General features: G+C 40.7%; 1 protein-coding gene and 1 pseudogene across 3 annotated transcripts in view; one reads left to right on the top strand and one right to left on the bottom strand.

Annotated features, from left to right (window-relative positions):
• Window positions 1-24,378, top strand: part of NPHP1 (nephrocystin 1) — an 82,321-nt gene that overhangs the window by 13,054 nt on the left and 44,889 nt on the right. For all 3 annotated transcript variants that reach the window (XM_004031592.5, XM_019020799.4, XM_019020798.4), the window contains exons 3-6: window positions 12,738-12,798; window positions 13,872-13,996; window positions 22,412-22,604; window positions 23,857-23,958. In XM_004031592.5, coding sequence (XP_004031640.4) covers window positions 12,738-12,798; window positions 13,872-13,996; window positions 22,412-22,604; window positions 23,857-23,958 — 481 coding nt within the window. The remainder of the gene's footprint in view (window positions 1-12,737; window positions 12,799-13,871; window positions 13,997-22,411; window positions 22,605-23,856; window positions 23,959-24,378) is intronic.
• LOC109025709 (alpha-centractin-like) lies at window positions 7,175-8,361 on the bottom strand (annotated as a pseudogene).

Raw genomic sequence — 24,378 nt, 5'->3', positions numbered from 1 at the left:
TCTTGTGCCATGGTTTTCAGCTCCATCAGGTCCTTTAAGGACTTCTCTGCATTGGTTATTCTAGTTAGCCATTCGTCTAATCTTTTTTCAAGGTTTTTAACTTGTTTTCCACGGGTTCAAGCTTCCTCCTTTAGCTCGGAGAAGTTTGATCGTCTGAAGCCTTCTTCTCTCAACTCATGAAAGTCATTCTCCGTGCAGCTTTGTTCTGTTGCTGGTGAGGAGCTGCAATCCTTTGAAGGAGGAGAGGCACTCTGATTTTTAGAATTTTCAGTTTTTCTGCTCTGTTTTTTCCCCATCTTTGTGGTTTTATCTACCTTTGGTCTTTGATGATGGTGATGTACAGATGGAGTTTTGGTGTGGATGTCCTTTCTGTTTGTTAGTTTTCCTTCTAACAGTCAGGACCCTCAGCTGCAGGTCTGTTGGAGTTTGCCAGAGGTCCACTCCAGATGCTGTTTGCCTGGGTATCAGCAGCAGAGGCTGCAGAACAGTGAATATTGGTGAACAGCAAATGTTGCTGCCTGATCATTCCTCTGGAAGTTTTGTCTCAGAGGAGTACCCGGCTGTATGAGGTGTCAGTCTGCCCCTACTGGGGGGTGCCTCCCAGTTAGGCTACTCGGGGGTCAGGGACCCACTTGAGGAGGCAGTCTGTCCGTTCTCAGATGTCAAGCTGCATGCTGGTAGAACCACTACTGTCTTCCAAGCTGTCAGACAGGGACATTTAAGTCTGCAGAGGTTTCTGCTGCCTTTTGTTTGGCTATGCCCTGTCCCCAGAGGTGGAATCTAAAGAGGCAGGCAGGCCTCCTTGAGCTGCGGTGGGCTCCACCCAGTTTGAGCTTCCAGGCTGCTTTGTTTACCTACTCAAGCCTCGGCAATGGCTGGCGCCCCTCCCCCAGCCTCGCTGCTGCCTTACAGTTTGATCTCAGACTGCTGTGCTAGCAATTAGCTAGGCTCTCTGGGCGTAGGACCCTCTGAGCCATGTGCAGGATATAATCTCCTGGTGTGCCGTTTGCTAAGACTGTGGGAAAAGCGCAGTATTAGGGTGGGGGTGACCCGATTTTCCAGGTGCTGTCTGTCATCCCTTTCCTTGGCTAGGAAAGGGAATTCCCTTGTCCCTTGTGCTTCCCGGGTGAGGCAATGCCTCGCCCTGCTTCAGCTCACGCTCGGTGTGCTGCACCCACTTTCCTGCACCCACTGTCTGACAGTCCCTAGTGAGATGAACCCAGTACCTCAGTTGGAAATGCAGAAATCATTCGTCTTCTGCGTTGCACACTCTGGGAGCTGTAGACTGGAGTTGTTCGTATTCGGCCATCTTGGAACCACCCCAAGTGTTCCTTTTTCTCTGCAATTTTGCCAACATCTGTTTTTTTGACTTTTTAATAATCACCATTCTGACTGGCATGAGATGGTACTTCACTGTGATTTTGATTTGCATTTCTCTAATGATCAGTGATGTTGAACTTTTTTTCATGTTTCTTGGCTGAATGTGTGTCTTTTGAGAAGTGTCACTTCATGTCCTTTGCTCACTTTTTAATGGGGTTGTTTTTTTCTTTTAAATTTGCTTATTTTTAGACTCTGGATATTAGACATTCATCAGATGGATAGATTGTAAACATTTTCCCCCATTCTGTAGGTTGTCTGTTCATTCTGATGATAGTGAGAGGTGACAGCATGCTGGCAGTCCTCACAGCCCTCACTCACTCTTGGCGCCTCCTCTGCCTGGGCTCCCACTTTGGCAGCACTTGAGGAGCCCTTCAGCCTGCCGCTGCCCTGTGGGAGCCCCTTTCTGGGCTGGCCAAGGCCGGAGCCAGCTCCCTCAGCTTGTGAGGAGGTGTGGAGGGAGAGGCGCGGGTGGGAACCGGGCCTGCACACGGTGCTTGCGGGCCAGCTTGAGTTCCGGGTGGGCGTGGGCTCCGTGGACCCTGCACTTGGAGCGGCCAGCCGGCCGGCCCCACCAGCCCTGGGCAGTGAGGGGCTTAGCACCTGGGCCAGCAGCTGCTGTGCTCAATTTCTCACCGGGCCTTAGCTGCCTTCCCGTGGGGCAGGGCTCGGGACCTTCAGCCCACCATGCCTGAGCCTCCCTGCCCTCTGTGGGCTCCTGTGCGGCCCGAGCCTCCCTGACAAGTGACGCCCCCTGCTCCACAGTGCCCAGTCCCATCGACCACCCAAGGGCTGAGGAGTGCGGGCGCATGGTGTGGGACTGGCAGGCAGCTCCACCTGCAGCCCTGGTGCGGGATCCTCTGGGTGAAGCCAGCTGGGCTCCTGAGTCTGGTGGGAATGTGGAGAACCTTTATGTCTAGCTAAGGGATTGTAAATACACCAATCAGCACTCTGTATCTAGCTCAAGGTTTGTAAACACACCAATCAGCCCCCTGTGTCTAGCTCAGTGTTTGTGAATGCACCAATTGACACTCTGTATCTAGCTACCCTGGTGGAGCCTTGGAGAACCTTTATGTCTAGCTCAGGGATTGTAAACACACCAGTCGGCACTCTGTATCTAGCTCAAGGTTTGTAAACACACCAGTCAGCACCCTGTGTCTAGCTCAGGGTTTGTGAATGCACCAATCGACACTCTATATCTAGCTACTCTGGTGGGGACTTGGAGAACCTTTGTGTGGACACTCTGTATCTAGCTAATCTAGTGGGGACCTGGAGAACCTTTGTGTCTAGCTCAGGGATTGTAAACGCACCAGTCAGCACCCTGTCAGAACAGACCACTCGGCTCTCTGTAAAATGGACCAATCAGCAGGATGTAGGTGGGGCCAGATAAGAGAATAAAAGCAGGCTGCCGGAGCCAGCAGTGGCAACCTGCTTGGGTCCCCTTCCACACTGTGGAAGCTTTGTTCTTTCGCTGTTTGCAATAAATCTTGCTACTGCTCACTCTTTGGGTCCACACTGCCTTTATGAGCTGTAACACTGACCGCGAAGGTCTGCAGCTTCACTCCTGAAGTCAGCGAGACCATGAGCCCACTGGGAGGAACGAACAACTCCAGACGTGCCACCTTAAGAGCTGTAACACTCACCGTGAAGGTCTGCAGCTTCACTCCTGAGCCAGCGAGACCACGAACCCACCAGAAGGAAGAAACTCCGAACACATCCGAACGTCAGAAGGAACAAACTCTGGACACGCCGCCTTTAAGAACTACAACACTCACTGCGAGGGTCCGCGGCTTCATTCCTGAAGTCAGTGAGACCAAGAACCCACCAATTCTGGACACAATAGTTTCTTTTGCTGTGCAAAAGTTCTTTAGTTTGATGAGATCCTATTTGTCAAGTTTTGCTTTTGTTGCAATTGCTTTTGGCTTTTTGTCATGAAATATTTGCCTATGCCTATGTCCTGAATGCTATTGCTTGGATTTTCTTCTAGAGTTTTTATAGTTTTGGGTTTTACATTTAAGTCTTTAATCCATCTTGAATTAATTTTTGTATATGGTGTATGGAAGGGGTTCTAGTTTCAATTTTCTGCGTATAGCTAGCCAGCTCTTCCAGCATCATTTATTAAATAGGGGGCCCTTTCCCCATTGCTTGTTTTTGTCAGGTTTGTCAAAGATCGGATGGTTGTAGGTGTGCAAGTCTTATTTCTGAGTTCTCTATTCTGTTCCATTGGCCTATGTGTCTGTTCTTGTACCAGTACCATGCTGTTTTAGTTACTGTAGCCTTGTAATATAGTTTGAAGTTAGGTGGTGTGATGCCTCCAGCTTTGTTCTTTTTGCTTAGGGTTGTATTGGCTATTTGGGCTCTTCTTTTGTTCCATATAAATTTTAAAATAGTTTTTTCTAATTCTGTGAAGAATGTCAATGGAAGTTTAATGGGAATAACATTGAATCTATACATTATTTGGGGCAGTATGTCCATTTTCACGATATGATTCTTCCTATCCACAAGCATGGAATGTTTCTCTATTTTTTTGTGTCATCTCTGATTTCTGGAGCAGTGTTTGTAGTTATCCTTGAGAAGGTCCCTCTCACTTTCTTTGTTAGCTGTATTCCTAGGTATTTTATTCTTTTTGTAGCAGTTGTGAATGTGAGTTCAGGATTTAGCTCTCTGCCTGCCTGTTGTTGGTATATAGGAATGCTAGCAATTTTTGCACATTGATTTTGTATCCTGAGACTTTGCTGAGGTTGCTTATCAGCTTAAGAAGTTTTTGGGCCAAGACAATGGGTTTTCTAGATATAGGATCATGTCATCTGCAAACAGGGATAATTTGAGTTCCTCTCTTCCTATTTGAATACTCCTTATTTCTTTCTCTTGCCTGACTTCCCAGGCCAGAACTTCCAACACTGCATTGAATAGGAGCAATGAGGGAGGGCATCCTTGTCTTGTGCCTGTTTTCAAAGGGAATGCTTCAAGCATTTGCCCATTCAGTATGATATTGGCTGTCGGTTTGTCATATATGGCTCTGATTATTTTGAGGTATATTCCTTCAATATCTAGTTTATTGAAAGTTCTTAACATGAAAAGATGTTGAATTTTATTGAAAGCCTTTTCTGCATTTATTGAGATAGTCATATTTTCTTTGACTTAAGTTCTGTTTATGTGATGAATCACATTTATTGATTTGTATATGTTGAACCAAACTTTCATCCTGGGGATGAAGCCAACTTGATCATGGTAGATAAGCTTTTTGATGTGCTGCTGGATTCGGTTTGCCAGTATTTTGTTGCAGATTTTTGTATCGATGTTCATGAAGGATATTGGCTTTAAGTTTTCTGTTTTTGCTGTATCTCTGCCAGGTTTTGGTATCGGGAGGATGCTGGATACAATCAGTTAGGGAGGAGTCCCTCCTTTTCAGTTGTTTGGAATAATTTCAGTAGAAATGGTTCCCACTCTTCTTTTTACCTTTGGTAGAATTCCGCTGTGAATTCATCTGGTCCTGGGAGTGTTTTGGTTGGTAAGCTATTTGGTAAAACTGCCTCAATTTTAGAACTCATTATGGATCTGTTCAGGGATTCAATTTCTTCCTGGTTCAGTCTTGGGAGGGTGTATGTGTCCAAGAACTCATCCATTTCTTCTAGATTTTCTAGTTCATGTGCATAGAGGTGTTTATAGTATTCTCTGCTGATTGTTTGTATTTCTGTGGGGTCAGTGGTGATATCCCCCTTATAATTTCTGATTGTGTTTGTTTGATTCTTCTCTCTTTTCTTTATTAGTCTAGCTAGTGGTGTATCTATTTTATTAATTTTTTTCAAAAAACCAGCTCCCTAATTTGTTCTTTGTAGGGTTTTTCATATCTCTATCTCCTTCAGTTCAGCTCTGATCTTGGTTATTTCTTGTCTTCTGCTAGCTTTAGGGTTTGTTTGCTCTTGGTTCTCTAGTTCTTTTAGTTGAGATGTTAGGTTGTTAACTTGAGATCTTTCTAGGTTTTTGATGTGGGCATTTAGTGATATAAATTTTCCTCAACACTGCTTTAGCTGCATTTCAGAGATTCTGATACGTTGTCTCTTTGTTCTCATTAGTTTCAAAGAACTTCTTGATTTCTGCTTTAATTTCATTATTTACCTGAGTCATTCAGGGACAGGTGGTTATTTTCCTTGTAGTTGTGTGATTTTGACTGAATTTCTTTCTTTCTTTTTTTTTTTTTTTAAATGTGTCTATCAGAATGACTTTATTTCAGTACACTGAGCCCCATCAGGCAGTGTGGTTTGTGCAAGGCTGTGCGAGGGACAGGCTTGGGCTAAGAGAAAGGAGGTGAGTTGTTAAGTGCATTGCAGTCTGTGGGGTGCTACATCGCTTTCACACACACCTGCTGCTTTGGCCCATACCTGGCAGGGGCCTTTGGTCATAGGACATCATGGGGGAGACTACTGCATGGAGTCTGTGTTTGGGGTGGGTCATGGTGTCACAGGTGAGGGTGCCGGTGAAGACAGGCTGGCCCCAGCTTTGCACCACCTGAGCTAAAGGCCTTTGGACTACTCCTAGGAGTCAGGCCTGGCTCCATTAGCTCCTGGCACTCTGGTCTGGCCCTCTCCCTCCTTAACCAAGCAGGTCCAAGGTCAAGAGTGGCCCAAGATCAGCCAAGAGGGGGCCATCCCACCTCTACAGCTTAGTTGCCTGGTCAGCTATAGTGGCAAAAGGCAACATGGTTAATTGCGGCTTTCTCCAGTCCTAAGGACACTGGCTCTCCAACACCCCTTCCTTGTTTAGGGGCCTCTGCCAAAGAAAAATTCTACCTCCTGTTTCAGAAAATCTAACCAGCAACCAGCCTGTTGATTCTATGGCAGTGAGCAAGAGAAAGAGGGAGAAAGAGGCTGGTGGGAGTGTCTTTGAGTATAGCTTCCAATTTCAAATGGTCCTGCAACCTGTGGACACTGTCAGCTTACCATCAGCAGGGAGAGGCAGGGCCCTGGAGGCTAGGCTAAGCTTAGGTGCTATAAACATTAGTGTGGCAGGGCAGGAGGCAGTGAGCTCCCTCTCTCCATCCCCTTACTGAACAAACACTTCAATAAATAAAACTGTTTGAAGATGGCATTGCAACAAGAACGGATGGAAAGCAAGGACCTGGAATCAGCAGGCACCTTAAACTCTCCCAAGGCCCCTGGAAGGGGAATGGGCTGGGAACATTATCTCTGCAGCCATTCAGGGGGAGGGCTACTCCTGCCCTCCTCCAGTGGCTGGTGTGGTCCTGTTCCCTGGTGAACATGAGGGCTTCCTGCTCTCTCCTGACTTTCCAGTCTCTGTATTAGCTCTTGGAATGCTTTTCCAGCCTCCCAAACCAAAATGGCAACAAAACCAGTCAGAGCTCAACCCCAGCCCCAGTCCTCAGTGCCCAGTCAGGGGGCATTGATAGCGGAGTGACAAGCAAGGGGAGGCAGCAGCTGCCTGGGGCCTCAGGGCACCCTGGTGGGTGGGAGTGAGGGTGGGGCCAGTCCAGCCTAGGATGGGCAGCAGCAAGGTCTCCCAGGGGGTGGCTTATCTCCCTCTGTCTCCCCGTGGTAGTAAACGGAGTTCCCTGCAGCCAGTCAGAGGCCCACCTGAGGAGGGAGTGCAGCCTCTGCCAGTGTTCTTCCCTGTCAGGAGCCAGTTAATGGTCACCCCCAGGCCTCAGGCCGTCACCATCGTGGGTAGTTCCTCATCCTTTCTGGGCCTGGGGTCCCTGGGCCAGATGGCACTTGCATGTGCTCACACACTTGTATACACACATGCACTCACACACACAGGCAATTCCTCACAAACACTCTGACTCAAGAAAGTGAGTTTTAAAGTGGAGTTAACTTCAGAGAGAGGTGAAGATGATATCCCAACATTAGAAGGTTTTCCTGTGGATAGATCAGGCACCGTCTTCCTCATATTCCTTCTTGGAGACCCACGTCTTCTTAAAGGTGTCCATGGAGGCAAGGATAGAGCCCCCAATCCACGTGGAATACAGTCTCTCCTGAGGTGCAGATATCCTGATCTTCACTTCACTCAGTAGCCTGTCACCAAAACCTTTGAACAAGGTAGAGCCTCCCAAGAGGACAATGTTGGAGAAAAGCGTGAACTGCAGGTCCATGTCTGACTTCTGGATGGCGAACACCAGGACCTTGTGGATGCCTTCACTCTCCCCCCTGATCAAGTCTGGCCTGAAGAGCAGCTCAGGGGCCCGGAATTGGGAAGGACCAATCTCAATGGTGCTGCCATCAGGCAGGTAGTACTGAGCCTTCTCTGTCTCTAGTGTCTTTTCCTTCTGGGGGTTTATGGATAGGTAGGAGGGTCTTTCTTTTATGGCCTTGACAATCTCAAACTCAAAGGATGAGTGGAAATCTCAAACGATGAGTGGAAATCGTAGCCCTCCTTATGCAGGTAGAGGTGCAGGAAGCGAGAGATGTTCCGGCTTGCAATGTCAATTCGCATGATGGAGTGGGGCATGGCAAAGCCCTGATAGATGGGCACAGCATGGGTGATGCCATCCCCAGAATCCAGCACCACCCCCGTGGTCCTGCCTGTGGCATAAAGGCTGAGCACAGCTTACATGGAGATGAAAATAGCAGGCACATTGAAGCTCTTGAAGAAAACGTTGGCAGCTCGTTCCTGGTGTCTTTGTGGGTTTAAAGGTGCCTCAGTGAGGAGCACGAGATGCTCCTCTGAGAAAGTCTGCAGCTGGTCCTTAGAATAGACATATTGCCAGATGTGTTCCATGTCGTTCCAGTCCTTGACAATGCCATGCTCCATGAGATAGCAGATCGAGAGCAGCCCTTGGTGCTCCTTGGCTTTGAAGCCAATGAAGATGTCACCTTCGAGGGCTCCTGCCATGATACGAATATGCATGGGTAGGCCCACATACTTTGGAAAGCAGTATTTGTGGATCTGATCACCAGCAAAACCAGCTTTAATCACACCAGATCCATTGTCGATCATGACAGGCTGGTTGGTGATTGCATCGTAAGACTCCACGGCAGAGGAATCTCTCCTGGGGAAGGAACTACCAGTTGGGTCTGCCGCTAGTGCCATTCATGAATTTCTTAATCTTGAGTTCTAATTTGATTGCATTTTGGTCTGTTTGTTATAATTTCAGTTCTTTTTCATTTGCTGAGGAATATTTTATTTCCGATTACTTGATCAATTTTAGAGTAAGTGCCCTGTGGTGATGAGTAGAATGCATATTTTGTTGTTTTTGGGTGGAGAGTTCTGTAGATATCTATTAGGTCCACTTGATCCAGAGCTGAGTTCAGGTCCTGAATATCTTTATCAATTTTCTGTGTGGATGACCTGCCTAATATTGTCAGTGGGGTATTAAAGTCTCCCACTATTATTGTATGGGAGTCCAAGTCACTTTGAAAATCATAAGAACTTGCTGTATGAATCTGGGTTGCCGAGACCAGCTCGGTCATGGAGACCCTAACCCAGTGGCGCTAGAGGAATTAAAGACACACACACAGAAATATAGTGTGTGGAGTGGGAAATCAGGGGTCTCACAGCTTTCAGAGCTGAGAGCGTTGAACAGAGATTTACCCACATATTTATTGACAGCAAGCCAGTGATAAGCATTGTTTCTATAGATTATAGATTTACTAAAAGTATTCCTTACGGGAAATAAAGGGATGGGCTGAAATAAAGGGGAGGTTCTGGCTACTTATCTGCAACAGGAACATGTCCTTAAGGCACAGATTGCTCATGCTATTGTTTGTGGTTCAGGAACGCCTTTAAGCAGTTTTCCGCCCTGGGTGGGCCAGGTGTTCCTTGCCCTCATTCTGGTAAACCCACAACCTTCACCATGGGCATCATGGCCATCATGAACATGTCACAGTGCTGCAGAGATTTTGTTTATGGCCAGTTTTGGGGCCAGTTTATGGCCAGATTTGGGGGTCTCTTCCCAACATGAGTGCTCTTTTTTTGGGTGCATATGTATTTAGGATAGCTCTTCTTGTTGAATTGAACCTTTTACCATTGTGTAATGCCCTTCTTTGTCTTTTTTTTATCTTTGTTGGCTTAAAGTCTGTTTTGTCAGAAGCTAGAATTGCAACCCCTGCTTTTTTCTGTTTTCCATTTGCTTGGTAAATTTTCCTCCATCCCTTTATTTTGAACCTATGTGTGTCTTTGCAAATGACGTGGATCTCTTGAAGACAGCATACCGATGGATCTTGACTCTTTATCCAGCTTGCCATTCTGTGTCTTTTTAATTGGGGCATTTAACCCACTTACATTTAAGGTTAGTATTGTTTTGTGTGAATTTGATCCTATCATCATTATTCTAGCTGGTTATTTTGCAGATTTGTTTATGTGGTTGCTTCATACTGTCACTGGTCTGTGTACTTCAGTGTGTTTTTATAGTGGGTGGTATAAATTTATCCTTTCCATATTTAGTCCTTCCTTTAGGAGCTCTTGCAGGGCAGGCCTGGTGGTGACAAATTCCCTAAGCATTTGCTTGGTCTGAAAAGGATCTTATTTCTCCTTCATGTATGAAGCTTAGTTTGGCCGGATATGAAATTCTGGGTTGGAAATTTCTTTTCTTTAAGAATGATGAATATTGGTCCCCAGTCTCTGCTGGCTTATAGGGTTTGGGTTTCCACTGAAAGGTATGCTGTTAGTCTGATGAGCTTCCTTTTGTAGGTGAGCTGGCCTTTCTCTCTGGCTGCCTTTAACTTTTTTTTTTTTCATTTTGACCTTGAAGAATCATGATTATGTGTGTTGGGGTTGATCTTCTCATGGAGTACCTTACTGGGGTTCTCTGGATTTCCTGAATTTGAATGTTGGCTTGTCTTGCTAGGTTGGGGGAGTTCTTCTGTATGATATTCTAAAGTATGTTTTTCAACATGGTTCCATTTTTCCTGTCTTTTTTAGGTACCCCAATAAGTCATAGGTTTGGTCTCTATACATAATCCCATATTTCTCTAAGGTTTTGTTCATTCATTTTCATTCTTTTTTCCCTATTCTTGTCTGCCTGTCTTAATTCAGAAACATAATCTTCAAGCTCTGAGATTCTTTCCTCTGCCTTGTCTATTCTGCTGTTGATACTTGTGATTGCATTATAAAGTTCTTGTGTTTTTCAGCTCCATCAGGTCAGTTATGTTCCTCTCTTAATTGGCTGTTCTGGCTATCAGCTCCTGTATTGGTTTATCATGATTCTTAGCTTCTTTGCAGTGGGTTTCAACATACTCCTTTAACTCAACAAAGTTTTTTATTACCCACTTTCTGAAGCCTCCTTCTGTAAGTTCAGCCATCTCAGCATCATCCCACTTCTGTGCCCTTGCTGGAGTGGTGTTGTGGCCTTGTGGAGCAGAAGAGGCACTCTGGCTTTTTGAGTTTTCAGCGTTTTGTGTCGATTATTTCTCATCTTTGTGGGCTTATTTGCCTTTGATCTTTGAGGTTGCTGACCTTTAAATAGGATTTTTGTTGGGTTTTTATTGTTGATGTTGTTGTTGTTGTTTTCTGTTTGTTTTTCTTTTAACAGTCAGGACACTCTACTGTAGTGTTGCTGTGGTTTGCTGTACTCCAGACCCTAATTGCCTCAGTTTTTCCCATACCTGGAAGTATCACCAGTGAAGGCTGCAAAACAGCAAATATGGCAGCCAGCTCCTTCCTCTGGAAGCTCTGTCCCAGGAGAGTACTGATTTGTTGCCAGCCCAAACGCACTTTGTAGGAGGTGGCTGGAAACCCCTTTTGGGAGGTCTCACCCAGTCAGGTGGAATGGGATTACAGACCCACTTAAAGAAGCAGTCTGGCTGCTTTTTGGTAGAGCACATATGATGCATTAGGAGGGGACTCTTTCTTCTGGACCATTTGTATTCTCCAAAGCCAGCAGGCTAGAATGGCTAAGTCTACTGAACCCCAGAGATAGCAGCCACCCCTGCCCCGGTAACTTGGAACTGCCTCAGAAAGATTCCAGACTGCTTTGGTTGGCTTGCTGGAATTCCAAGCCAGTGGGTCTTAACTTGTGAGTTGCCATGGAAGTGGGGGCCATGGAAGTGGAGCCCACGGAACAATGCTGCTTGGCTCCCTGGATTCAGCTCCCTTTCTAGGGATATATACAGATGTATATTCCCCCTTGCTGGGGATCTTGGGGCCAGAGTATATAAAATTCCTGGGTCACTGTATGTGCCTGAGCAGCTGCTCTGCTGAGACACCACACAGTTCTGTGTATTGGACCCAAGGCCCTGGTGGCATGAACTCAGGAGATCTCCTGATCTGTGGGTTGCAGAGATCCATGGGAGAAACATGGTTTTCTGGGCAGGGTTGCATGGTCACTCACCACTTCTCTTGGTTGGGGATGGGGGTTCCTTTGGCTGCATGCCACTCCCAGGTTGGCTCTTGTTCCCCGGCTTTTCTACATTCTCATGGGTCAAGGTGTTTGCTTTGTCAGTCTCAATGTGAGAACCTGGATATTTCAGTTTAAAGTGCTGAATTCACTTGCCCTTCTTCATTCCTCTCAGTGAGTGCCATAGACCACAGCTGCTTCTAATTGGCCATCTTGGATCAACGTTGTTATTCCCTTTTTCACTGCTTATTTCATTTCACTCACATCTATAAGCAAAAAAAAAAAAAAAAAAAAAAAAAAAAAAGACTCAAACGGCATAAAAAAGTGACTTTTGTAGGTTATTGTTTAGTAAAGCATTTGAATTAAAAAAATCTCATCATGAGCTATAGCTCATATTTGGTCATTTTTTGTACTTCTCATTTGGGTATCTAAGACTTAATGCTGAATTGAGGCATCTGTGGAATAAATAAAACTCTGGACCTGTCTGGACAAGCCAAGCTCAAAGCAGGAGTGTGCTGTGGTGGGAATAGGCCAACTGTGGAATCCTAAACTGCCTTCATATTGTTGCTGTACCATTGAGCAGCTATGTGGACTTGGTACACATAGCTTGAGAAGCTATGTAGAACTTCTCTTTCTTTAAGTGGAGTGAGGGTTGTTATGAGGCTTAAATGAGGTAATGTTTGTAAACTGCTTAACATGGTTGGCACACAGTAAACTTTAGGTACTATTATCAGTTTTGTCTCTGAGGCTAGTTCCTAGGTTTATGGAGTTGTAGAGCTGGAGAAGCATTTTAAAGTCCAGCGTTCTTCCTTATTTTAGAGAGAGGAAACTGATGCCCAGAGACACTGAAGGTTTCTGAGGCTTGGTTATCATGTCTATGTGTTTTACAGCTTGGCTATGAGGATCATCTGAGCTAATAGGTGGAAAAGCATTTATATGTCAGTTTTTTAGTATTGTTCATACAGTGGCTAATTGCCTTGCCTGCTCAACGACTGAATGATTTTATAAAATAGCTTTCTGGTTCTGATAATAGAAAAATCAATATATTTTCTTTTTTTTCTTAATTTAGATGTATCCAGTTAAAGCAGGCAATAGATGAAAATAAAAATGCTCTTCAAAAATTAAGCAAAGTAAGTATTGAGGTTAATCACATTATTAAAACATCTCTTCCTATACAAGTATTTTTATTAAGTGGAAGTTAATTCAAGTTGGTAAGTTCCTGGGTTTACATTAGTGATATAGTCTAACTGCAGCCAGTGCTGGCTTGCCGAACAGGCTTGCTAAGTCTGTGCTTGGGAGCAAAGCAAAATCCAGGGCTCCAACTACCGAAAAATGTTCAGCTTTGATGAACTCACCTGCTATTAAGGATTCAGACAATCCTGGAAGGAGCTATTTTTATTTTTGCATTTTGTGAGTTGTTTTACAGTTTAGAATTATTTTTATTTTAATTTCTTTGTGGGGAAATAATGCATAATCTGGCCCTGAGGGTAAGTAGTAAAGAAGCTTCTTGTATCAAATGGCAGCTCTGATATCAATGTCTCCGCAGAAACAGGAGGAACAGGAATTTAACCTTGACAATCCCTTCAGGATTTTTTTTTTTTTCACATGAGCCTTGGCTACAGCTAGATGTCCAGGTCCAGAGACTCATGGAGTCTTTAAAGTGGAAGGCACCTGAAAGTCAGCTCTCCAGCTGTATATTACTCCCCTTTACTGCATCTGAGATATGTGGTCACTGAAGAGCTCATCCAAATTTCTCCAGTGACACAAAACTTTTCAACTTAGACTGTTTGAAAACCTAATTATTCCTGTTTCACAGGTGAGAAATTGAAGCTCTCAGTGGTGAAGCATCCATGCCTCTTCTGTCAATAAGTGGCAGAACTTGGGATTGGTGCCTGTCTCATTGACTTTAAAGCCGATCTTCTGTCAGGACATATCTCTTAATGACTATGGAAGGTCTATAATACTTAGCAAGAAAATAAAAGAGAAACCTAAAACAAGTGGTATAATTTTATTTTTTCATTTGGTTTGCATTCCAACACAATTGCCTGTTTCTTTTAAATCTAATTTATTTCCCTAAGATAGGTGTAATGTCACACTGATATTTACTTTGTTATATAGCACTTATTGGAATTTTTTGTTGTTCTTTTGAAATTAGGAAACTGAAATTAATTTTTTAGTGAAATAGACCTATATTCTCTCATAGGCTGATGAATCTGCACCTGTTGCAAACTACAATCAGAGAAAAGAAGAGGAGCATACTCTTTTGGACAAGCTTACCCAACAACTGCAGGGCCTTGCTGTGACAATAAGCAGAGAAAATATAACTGAGTATGCTTCCTTTCTACCTTTCTTTTTTCTTTTTTAAAGATATATCACCAATAGCTTTAATGTTTAACTCAAAGACATATAGCAGTATAAACAAATGACACTAACAATAGAATCAGTCAACATTTATTTATTGTGTATAATAGAAGGTGTTAGATCCCATGAGAGATGGAAAGAAGTGCAAGTCGTAGTCTCTGCCCTCAGGCAATTTATAATTTAGTTGAAACAAAACAGAGATCTGAAAAGCTAAATGAACAAATGTTAGAAAATGAAGATGATATATTTAATGTCAATGTTGATGTGTAAAAGGGAAATGATTTAGAATGTCTACTTGCATTGTTCTCCCTTTCATAAACATTCTTTAAAAATTTGAAGCAAAGACTGAGCGTGGTGGCTCATACCTGTAATCCCAGCATTTTGGAAGGCTGAGGCAGGAGGATCACTTGAGGCCAGGAGTTCAAGACCAGCCTGGGCAATACAGTGGACCCCATCTCTACAAAAAAACCCAAACTAGTCAGGCTTGGTGGCACGTACCTATAGTCCCAGCTACTTGGGAGGCTGAGGCAAGGAGGATTGCTTGAGCCCAGAAGTTCCAGGCTGCAGTGAGCTATAATCACCTCAGTGCACAGCCTGGGCAACGGAGTGAGACACTGTCTCTATTAAAAAAAAAAAAAATTGAAGCAGGGACATGCATTGTTTGTCTGCCAGAGTGTATGTTAATAATAGCTTCTGAAAGTTGTAAAGAAGACTTACATATACAAGTTGAGTATTCCTTATCTGAAATGCTTAGGATCAGAAGTATCTTCAGTTTTGGATTGTTTTGGATTTTGGAATACTTGCATTGTACTTGTTGAGCATCCCTAATCTGGAAATCTACATTTTGAAAGACTCCAATGAGCATTTCCTTGGAGTGTTATTTTGATGCTCCAAAAGTTTCAGATATAGGAGTATTTCGGATTTTGGATTTTCTGATTAGGGATACCCAACGTGTATGAACAAACCCAATTTGTGGGAAGCAAAAGAAAAAAATCAGTTATTCAGACTATTTCAGTGTTGTTCTCCAACCTTTATACTGTATCCTGGGAAAAAATGCTGAAGGTGGTAGATGCAAGGATCTAGAATTTCCACCGATTGTTAGTACTGAGAATGGCAGAGTAGTTGGTATTGGACTTACTTTCCCACCATAAATGACTATAAACTCTGGACAAAATATACAAAGCATCTGTTTGAAGCCATTGAGCATCTACCAAGCAGGGTTGATATTCTTGATATAGGGAGACACATGAAGCAAATCCTATATTCACCTAGACCTTTTCCCTGGGAATAATTTATGAGCTGTGGTGGAGGAAGGTAGATTCCAAGCAGGGAATAGTAGTCTTACTCCACTGAGGAGACAGAGATCACACTTTGGAGCTGCTCAGTTCACTGAGAGTTGTGGAGCAAGGTGCCATAGAGAGAAGGGAGCTGCAGAGAAACAACTCCAGCAATCTGAAAGGTCTCCTGGGTTGTATAGGGCATGATGCCTGCAAGGCCTGGCAGAAAGTACCTGCTGGGAGACTAAGAGCTTAATGGATTCTGGTAATCATATAGTCCTGGAAAAACACTGGAGTTTGTACCTAGTTCTAGTAAAGAGACTTGGGAAATGTTTCAGGCATTTAGTAGAGGACACAGAAGGCCCAGGCCCTAGGAGTAAAGAAAACACCCTGAGAGTAACAACCATGATCTAGGAATAAAGACAAAGCTGAAGTAGGTGTTCTCTAAAAGAGCCTAAAAGCAGACCTTATCAGGAACAAGATAATTTAACTGTGTAACATTAAAATAATTTAAAATTTCTTAGAGGAATATAACATAATCCAAAGTCTGTAAGTGAGTCGTGTAATGTGTCCATCACAGCAAGCAGTATAAAAAAAAATCAGAAATGCAAAAAAGCAGGGGAAAATACATGATCAATAAGTGACAAGATGGTCACTAAAAACAGACCCAGATATGATCCAGATATAGAGTTAGCTGACAAGGACTTCTAAATAAAATGATTAATACAGTAAAGAAAATAGAAGAAAAGATGAATGAAATGGGAAATGGGTGTATTTAATTCAAATATAGAAAAATCAAATGAACATTCTATAACTAAAAAATACAATATTTGATAAAGTAATGACTGAGAACTTCCAAAATCGGATTCAATGTGTAGACTCAAAAATCTGGGAAATATATCAAAATCAAGAGAATAAATAATCAGTAGCTCGGAGATGTGAGAATTAGCAAATAACCATAAAACAACAATTTTTAATATGTTAAATAATTTATAGGAAAAGATTGATAAGATGAATAGAGCGAAATCTTAAGCAGAGAAATGGGAACTAATAAAGACCAAAATGAAAATTCTGGAACTAAAAAAATACAATATATGAAATAAAATTGCTGAGTGGTTTAATAGAAGATTGGATACAACAGAAGAAGGGATCAGTGAACCCAAAGACAGCTTAAAAGTTTTTCAAATTGATACATAAAAATAAAAAAATGCAAAGAACAAAACAGAATGTAAGAGAGAGAGAGGTGGGACACTGTTAAAAGTTGTAACAGATTTGTAATTGAAGTCTCAGAATAAGAGAGAGAATGAAGCACAAGAAATATTTAAAGAGATAGTGACTGAAAACATTTAAAAATTATGATCTAAGAGAGATATCAATCCACTGATCCAAGAATCTCAGGGAACCCCAAACAGAATCAATATAAAGAAACCCACACACAGGTACCTCAAACTACCGAAAACCAAAGATAAATAGGAAATCTTAAAAGCTGCCAAGGGAAAAAAGGAAACATGTAGAGACAAATGACAGAATTACAGTTGACATCTTATGAGAAAAAATACAGGTCAGAAGACAATGCAGTAACAGTAACATCTTGAAAACATTGAAAGAAGAAACCATCAACTCAGAATTCTGTATCCAGCAAAAGTATAAAAAATTAAAGTGAAATAAAGACATTTTCAGGCAAACAAAAGCTGAGAAAATTTGTCAACTGATCTGCAGTATAAGAAATGTTAAAGGAAGTTCTTCAGGCTAGCAGACAATGATCCCACATTGAAATTTGGATCTTCAAAAAGGATTGAAGAAGATGGGTACGTGGGTACATATAAAAGCCTATTTTTTCTTTTCTATATGCCTTTGAAAGACACTCAATTATGTAAAGCAAAAGATATATTTGGGGATTTATAATATCCAGTTGATTCTCATTATTTACAGTAGTTATGTTCTATAAAGTTGCCAGGAACACTCGATTAGTAAATGCTAAACCATTGCTCCTGGGGAAATGCAGACTTAAGACTCCTGTGAGCCTCTGGTCACAATGTTTTTGTCAACTGAGTAACATACAACCTTGTGTTACTGTTTAAAGACACCTTATTTCATAAATTTTATTGATTCATTAACATTGAATTCACACCAACAGCACTATCACTCATGCATGAACAAGTCTTATCTAACACACTTATTTTCTCCAGAGGTACATTATAGCCTTCTTGTGCTTAGGAATACCACATGGCTCTTCAGCGCTATGTTTGGGAGCCATTTTAAACAACAAAATCACCAAAAAAAAAAAAAAAAAGCACAAAAATGCAAAAACTGTGGCACTAAATAGACTGCAAAAAAGGGACACTTTCCTGTATGAGAGCTGAAAAAAAAAGGCAGGTGTCACCATGTTCAACTTCAGTTGGGAATGTGTATGCCAGACAACTCAAATTTTTTGCTGCTTTGTGTATGTCCACAAATGACCACAAAAGCACTGTGAGTATTAATTAGGAGGTTACAAATAAAGTTTAGTGAGCCAATGAATTCATAAATACAGAATCTGCATGTTACAAGGACTGACTATATGTAGAAGGAAAATGTGACAATAGCACAGCATAGCACAAAGGCTGGCAGGTAAGTGGAATTATTTATCTTAAAGTTATTTTATCTTTGGTGAAATGTGATATTTAAATTAGACTATGATAAGTTAGGGATGCATATTGTAATACCTAAAACAATCACTAACAAAATAATACAAAGAAATGTAGCTTGTGAAACAACACAATAAAATGGAATACTAAACGTGATTTGATTAACCCAAAAAAGGCAAGAAAGGAGAAATAAACAGATGAGACAAATAGAAACCAAATAGTAATGTGGTTTCAATGCAGCCATTTGGATAGTTACATTAAATGTAAATGGAGTAACACTCCAATTACAACAAAGATTGTCAGATTGAATTTTTTTAACCCAAATATATACTATTTAGAAGAGATAGAGTTTAGTATGCAGTTATAGAGAGAGTGAAAGTAAGGAACTGGAAAAAGGTATTCCATGTTCTACAACAAAGATATTATTTGTTTTATAACCAAAACAAAGGTGATACGGTTACAATAATATCAGATATTTAAGGCTAAAAGTAATTTACTATTTAAGAAAGGACATTTCATAATGATAAAAGAAAGGGTCGATTCAGTAGGAAAAAAAATCTTCCTAAATGAGTATGCATTTAATAACATGGGTTCAAATGTATAAAGCAAAAGTTGCCAGAACTAAAACAGCTAGATAATTCACAATCCTTAACCACCTTGATCTAATTACATGTATAGTCAAGCCTTTCTTAGTGATAGGGATATGTTCTGAGAAATGAGTCATTAAGTGATTTCATCATTGTACAAACATCATAGAATGTACTTGCACAAACCTAGAAGGTGTAGATTACCATACACTTGGGTTATATAGTTATAGTATAGTGTGTTGCTGTTAGGCTACAAACCTGTACAGCATGTTACTGTGCTGAATACTGTACACAATTGTAACACAATGGTGTATTTGTGTATCTAAACATATCCAAAAATAGGAAATGTACAGTAAAAATATGGTATTATATGTATGGGACCATCATTGTATATGTGGCCCATTGTTGACTGAAACATTGTTGTGCAGCACATGACTATATATGTGTAGAACACAGCACCTAAGTATGTATTATGTAAATACATATTCTTTTCAGTGCATCTGTAACATTAACCAAAATGAACCATATTGGACCATAAAGTAATTGTCACCAAATTTCAAAAGTTTGAAATTATGTAGAATATATATATATTTTCTTTGATGACTTGGAATGACATTAAAACCCAATGACAGAAAAATAATTAGAAATCACTGCATGTGGCCAGGTGCGGTGGCTCACCCCTGTGCTGAGGCGGGCGAATCACGAGGTCAAGAGATAGAGACCATCTGGCCAACATGGTGAAACCCCATCTCTACTAAAAATACAAAAATGAGCTGGGCATGGTGGTGCACGCCTGTAGTCCCAGCTACTCCGGAGTCGGAGGCAGGAGAATCGCTTGAACCCGGGAGGTGGAGATTGCAGTGAGCCAAGATCATACCACTGCACTCCAGCCTGGTGACAGAATGAGACACCGTCTTAAAAAAAAAAAGAAAAAGAAAAAGAAAAGAAATTACTACATGTTTGCAAATTGTCACACACTTCTATATAAACCGTGAGTCAAAGAAAATATAACAGTGGCAATTAGAAAATATTTGGAATGATAATAAAATGACTGGGTTGCAACCAGCATAGTGCTTAAAGGGAAAATTTCTATCTTTTGTTTGTTTGTTTTGGAGACAGGGTCTCCGTTACCCAGACTGGAGTATAGTGGTGCAATCTTGGCTCACTGCAACGTCCACCTCCCAGGCTCTAGTGATCCTCTCCACCTCCGCCTCCCTGAGTAGCTGAGACTACAGGCGTGTGCCACCACGCTTGGCAAATTTTTTAAATTTTTTGTAGAGGCAGGGTCTCACTATATTGCTCGGGCTGGTCTTGAACTCACGGGCTCATGCAATCCTCCTACCTCAGCCTCCTAAAGTTCTGGGATTACAGGTGTGAGCCGCCACACCTGGCCAGAAATTTATATCTTTAAATGTATAGTTTGAAAAAAAAGTTGAAAGTCAATTACTAAAACATCCAACTTCAGGGGCCAGAAAAAGGAAAACAAACCCAAGGAGAGCAGGAAGGAAATAATAAAAATAAAAGCAGAAAACAGTGAACAATAAACAGACATACAGTAGGCAATATCAACAAAGCCAACTGGTTTTTGGAAAATTAATTAAATGGATAAGCTGCTGGCATTACTGATCAAGAAAAGAGAGAGAGAAAAAAATCAATACAGATTCCACAAGCATTAAAAAGATACTATGAAAAGACTATGAACAACTTATGTGAATAAGTTTGAAATTTAGATAAAATTAGTTTCTTTAAAAAGAAAATGTACTAAAATTGACACAAGATGAATAGAAAATCTTAAAAGTTCTACTAAAATATTTACTAAAGAAGTTGAATCTGTAATTAAAAGCCTTTCCACAAATTAAACTCTCAGGTGGCTTTACTGGTGAATTTATTGTAAACATTTAAGAAAGAAATAGTGCCAATATTAAAAAAATCATTCCAGAGAACAAAGAAGAAACACTTTCAAATCATTTTATAAGCTTTCAATAACACTGATATCAAAACATGACAAGAACACTAGAAGAAAATTGCAAGGCCCTCATGAACACATGCACAAACTCAGTATAAAATATTAGCAAGTAAAATCTAGAGGCATTTCGAAAGGGTAATACATCATGACCAGGTGGAATTTGTTCCAGAGTGTGAGGTTGGCTTAACATTAAAAAATCAATCATTGAAATTCACTACATTAATGAAGGGGAAAAACCGTATCAAGTTCACATTATTTTCGGCAACATTTTAGAATAATTGACCCATATAAAATATGTGCAAAATATCTCCTAAAGAAGGAAAGAGACACGTTGAAAATCATTATGACATTTTATGGATTTTTTAGTCTTGTGGTATAAAAATGGTTGTTACATCCCTGTTTATGTTTTAGATCATTGTGGTATAAGAGTGTCCTACCATTATTTTAAACAAAGTTCAGCTAATATTCCTTTTTATTCCAGAGAAAATCTTATATTTGACTAGTTTTATAGTTAATGATGTTCATTTGCATTAGTCTAAGTATTGTTTTCCCATTTTAAAGATAAGCTTCTCTCATGTAAGCTTTAGGAGGGCAAAGATCTTGGTTTTGTTCATTGTTATAGCCCAAGCACATAGTGTCTGTCACACAGTAGGTGCCCCCCAAAATTTAAACTTTGCTGAATGTTGAATGAATAAATAAAATTCAGAAAGATTTAGTGACGTGCCCAAGCTAACATTATTTTGGCATTTCTCTCTTCCTCACCCTCAGATTCACCTCCTTTCTCTTCATCCCTATGCTGTTTTCTTAGTTCATAGTGTTGTCACTTCTCACTTTCAACAGCCACCCTCACCTTTAGCCTTTCTTCTAATCTGTTCCCCACATTATACCTTTGTCTCCTTTCTAAAGTGGGAATCATATCATGTCCTTCCCCTACTCATTTTTAGGGATGACTTTAAAGGTAAAGCTCACCTGGGCTACATTCTGCGTACCTCTTTTCAGCCTCAACTCTCACTCATTTTCCTCAAGCCTTGCCCTACCATTCATGAGCTACTTGATGTTTCCTAATCTCAAATCTCCTTTCTCCTCTCCCTGCCCTTCCTTTCTACTCCCATTTTACCTGATTAATTCCATATCATCTCTCAAGACCTAATTATAGCCTTTTATGATTCCCATTCATGCAACCTGGGTTAGGTGTCCCTCTTGTGTGATTGATTTCTTAGCATCCTGTGTATACGTCTACTCTAGTACCTATTGCACTATTTTATAATTCTCCATTTTCTAGATTGTCTCATTGCAAGCTCCTTGAGGATGGGGAATCATGTCTGGTTTACCTTTGTGTCCACTGTGTATCTCTCTGACACGGAACTTGACCTACAGCATCAGTGTCATCATCATAACTGACTTTTATGGAAAGCTTGCTATGGGCAAGCACTGTTCTAAACACTTTGCAAGTAGTAACTCATCTTAATCCTCATGACAATCTTAGAAGGCAGGTTCTATTATTATCTCCACTTTACCAATGAGAAATGAAGAGCTTAAAAGAAGCCTACTCAAGGTCACCCAGCAAAGAGGGAATAGAGCCAGAATTTAAATTTAGCAGAGCCTATGCTCTAAGTACTTCATAATAATGCTTCAACAGCATTTTCTGAATGGATGAATCCAAGACTTGAATTCGGAGTCTCCTGGCCTCAAGTCCAGTGATGCTCTGCCATCTCACATACATGACTCAGCTCCCTCTCCGCCTCAGTCTCTCCAGGCACACCGTCTTAGCTAGATGGTAGAAACTGTTTTTTGTATTTTCCCTTATTTCTTTTATTTGCCAGCTCCAAATATGGGATATTCATGTATATATAGAAGTTACACTCATAGCTGGTCTGTTCTTGTATATTATTTCAAGTAGTCCTACTCAGAAACACTTTTTGTAGAGATGGGGCACCTACTGAAGAAGAGGAAGAAAGTGAAAGTGAAGATAGTGAAGACAGTGGTGGGGAGGAAGAAGATGCAGAGGAGGAAGAGGAAGAGAAAGAGGAAAATGAATCTCACAAACGGTCAACCAGTGAAGAATACATCGCTGTTGGAGATTTTACTGCTCAGCAAGTTGGAGATCTTACATTTAAGGTAGGTAGAATAAGACTGAAACCTAACCTAAGGGTCGATGTCCATACCTAACAGAATAAGAAAACTCTGCCTGTACACCTGTATTACAGATTCTTAAAATGAAGTTTTATAACAATGTATTTAAATAAGTAATAATTACGATTTACAAGCAGTAGTAATATGAGATTGTGTTACTAAAGTTACCTCTTCTAAAGATTTTTGAAAGTAGCTTTAATGTTGAGAATTCCTAATTTAGGGGTAAAATTTTATAATTTGTTATTGAATGTCATGTATAAATTCATTCAAGTGAGTTAGGCAATGTCCATTAGGTGGAGGTAGAAGGGAGCACTTCCTGCCATTTTGTAGGAGTCTTACCTGTTAGCTTAGATGTGAGAGGGGCTTACATCCATGCTTGCTTGGCCTGGGCATAAATAAGTGGCAGGTGGGACAGAACAATAAAGTTGTGATTTTTAAAGTTGTGATTTTGAGCCTGTGTTTTCTGCTAGAGAAATGAGCCAAAGAAATTTAAGTGAATATATGAATTTTAGTTCTTATATTAAACTTCAAAGTTTAGTAACTGATTAATAATAAAATACATAAGAATATTATGCAAATAATTATATGGTTTAATTTATAGATTTTTTTTCAAATTCTCCTGGGAAATGGTATCAATATTAGACAATAATGTATATTTTAATAAAGTGTTTGCTTTTGTAGTGTCCTTAGTGGTGGAAATGCTTTTGTCTTCAAAGATGAATTTTATTTTTATAAATAAGTGAGTGTTATTCAAAACATATCTGGTGAATTAAGTGGGTAATTGTATTCAGTAAATACTATTTTTGCTCAAAAATAGGGTTTAACTTTAATGGAATTGATATTCTTTGGGAATTTATATGCTGCTTCTGAAAGACACTTTTCCAGAGATATTAAAACATTTAAAAATATTTTACGCAGTAATTGAATTTTTGGAATAAGTATGGGTCCTTAAAAATGATTGTGAAAAATGGTTCCCATTTGCATAAATGGCTCAAGTGTATGTTAGGTAACCAAAAGGAATGATTCATTAAACTATGTCACATTTATGGTTTTAGGTGAGTTAGGCAGAATACATAGGGGTCGGGTGATAGGGAAGCTTTTGATAAACCTTAGGATAAATATTGGATTAAAAAAAGATTTTGTCTTTTTTTCAGCACATATTTTGAATCATTGGTATTGATATATACTCATGATTATTGAATTTTATTTAAAATGGTTTACTTTGTTTTGCTTTAAGAAAGGGGAAATTCTCCTTGTAATTGAAAAAAAACCTGATGGTTGGTGGATAGCTAAGGATGCCAAAGGAAATGAAGGTCTTGTTCCCAGAACCTACCTAGAGGTTAGTCTTGGTTTATGCCTTCCTTTTCTAAGACTTTTTTTTTTTCGCTTTTAATAAAACATTTAGCTGTGTTCTTTTGTCAGTTGACTAGTGAATGACTTGAGATATAGAATTTGCTTTAATTTTGGAGGGACAGGACCTGGGAAAAACATTGTGTATTAATGGTCCTGGGGACCTGTGAAGTGCTCTTATGCATGTGAGCCCTGGAACGTGATCTCACAGTGAGGGGATGCTTTGTGGATTAATGCTGATCATAAGAAATAATAGGTGTCTATTGTTTATTGTAAAACATAACTGCAGTTAACTTTGTGTTAACTTCCACAAATATGTGATCCCCTTACTAAAATGTGAACATACTATACATGTGTGTTTGTAGCTTGTATTTTCTTATTTCATAAAATAACATGGTCATTTTCTGTG

Source organism: Gorilla gorilla, chromosome 12 (genome assembly GCF_029281585.2).
Source record: "Gorilla gorilla gorilla isolate KB3781 chromosome 12, NHGRI_mGorGor1-v2.1_pri, whole genome shotgun sequence".
NCBI lineage: Eukaryota > Metazoa > Chordata > Mammalia > Primates > Hominidae > Gorilla > Gorilla gorilla.
Note: the sequence above shows the minus strand (reverse complement) of the source record. Positions and strands in the feature narration are given on the sequence as shown.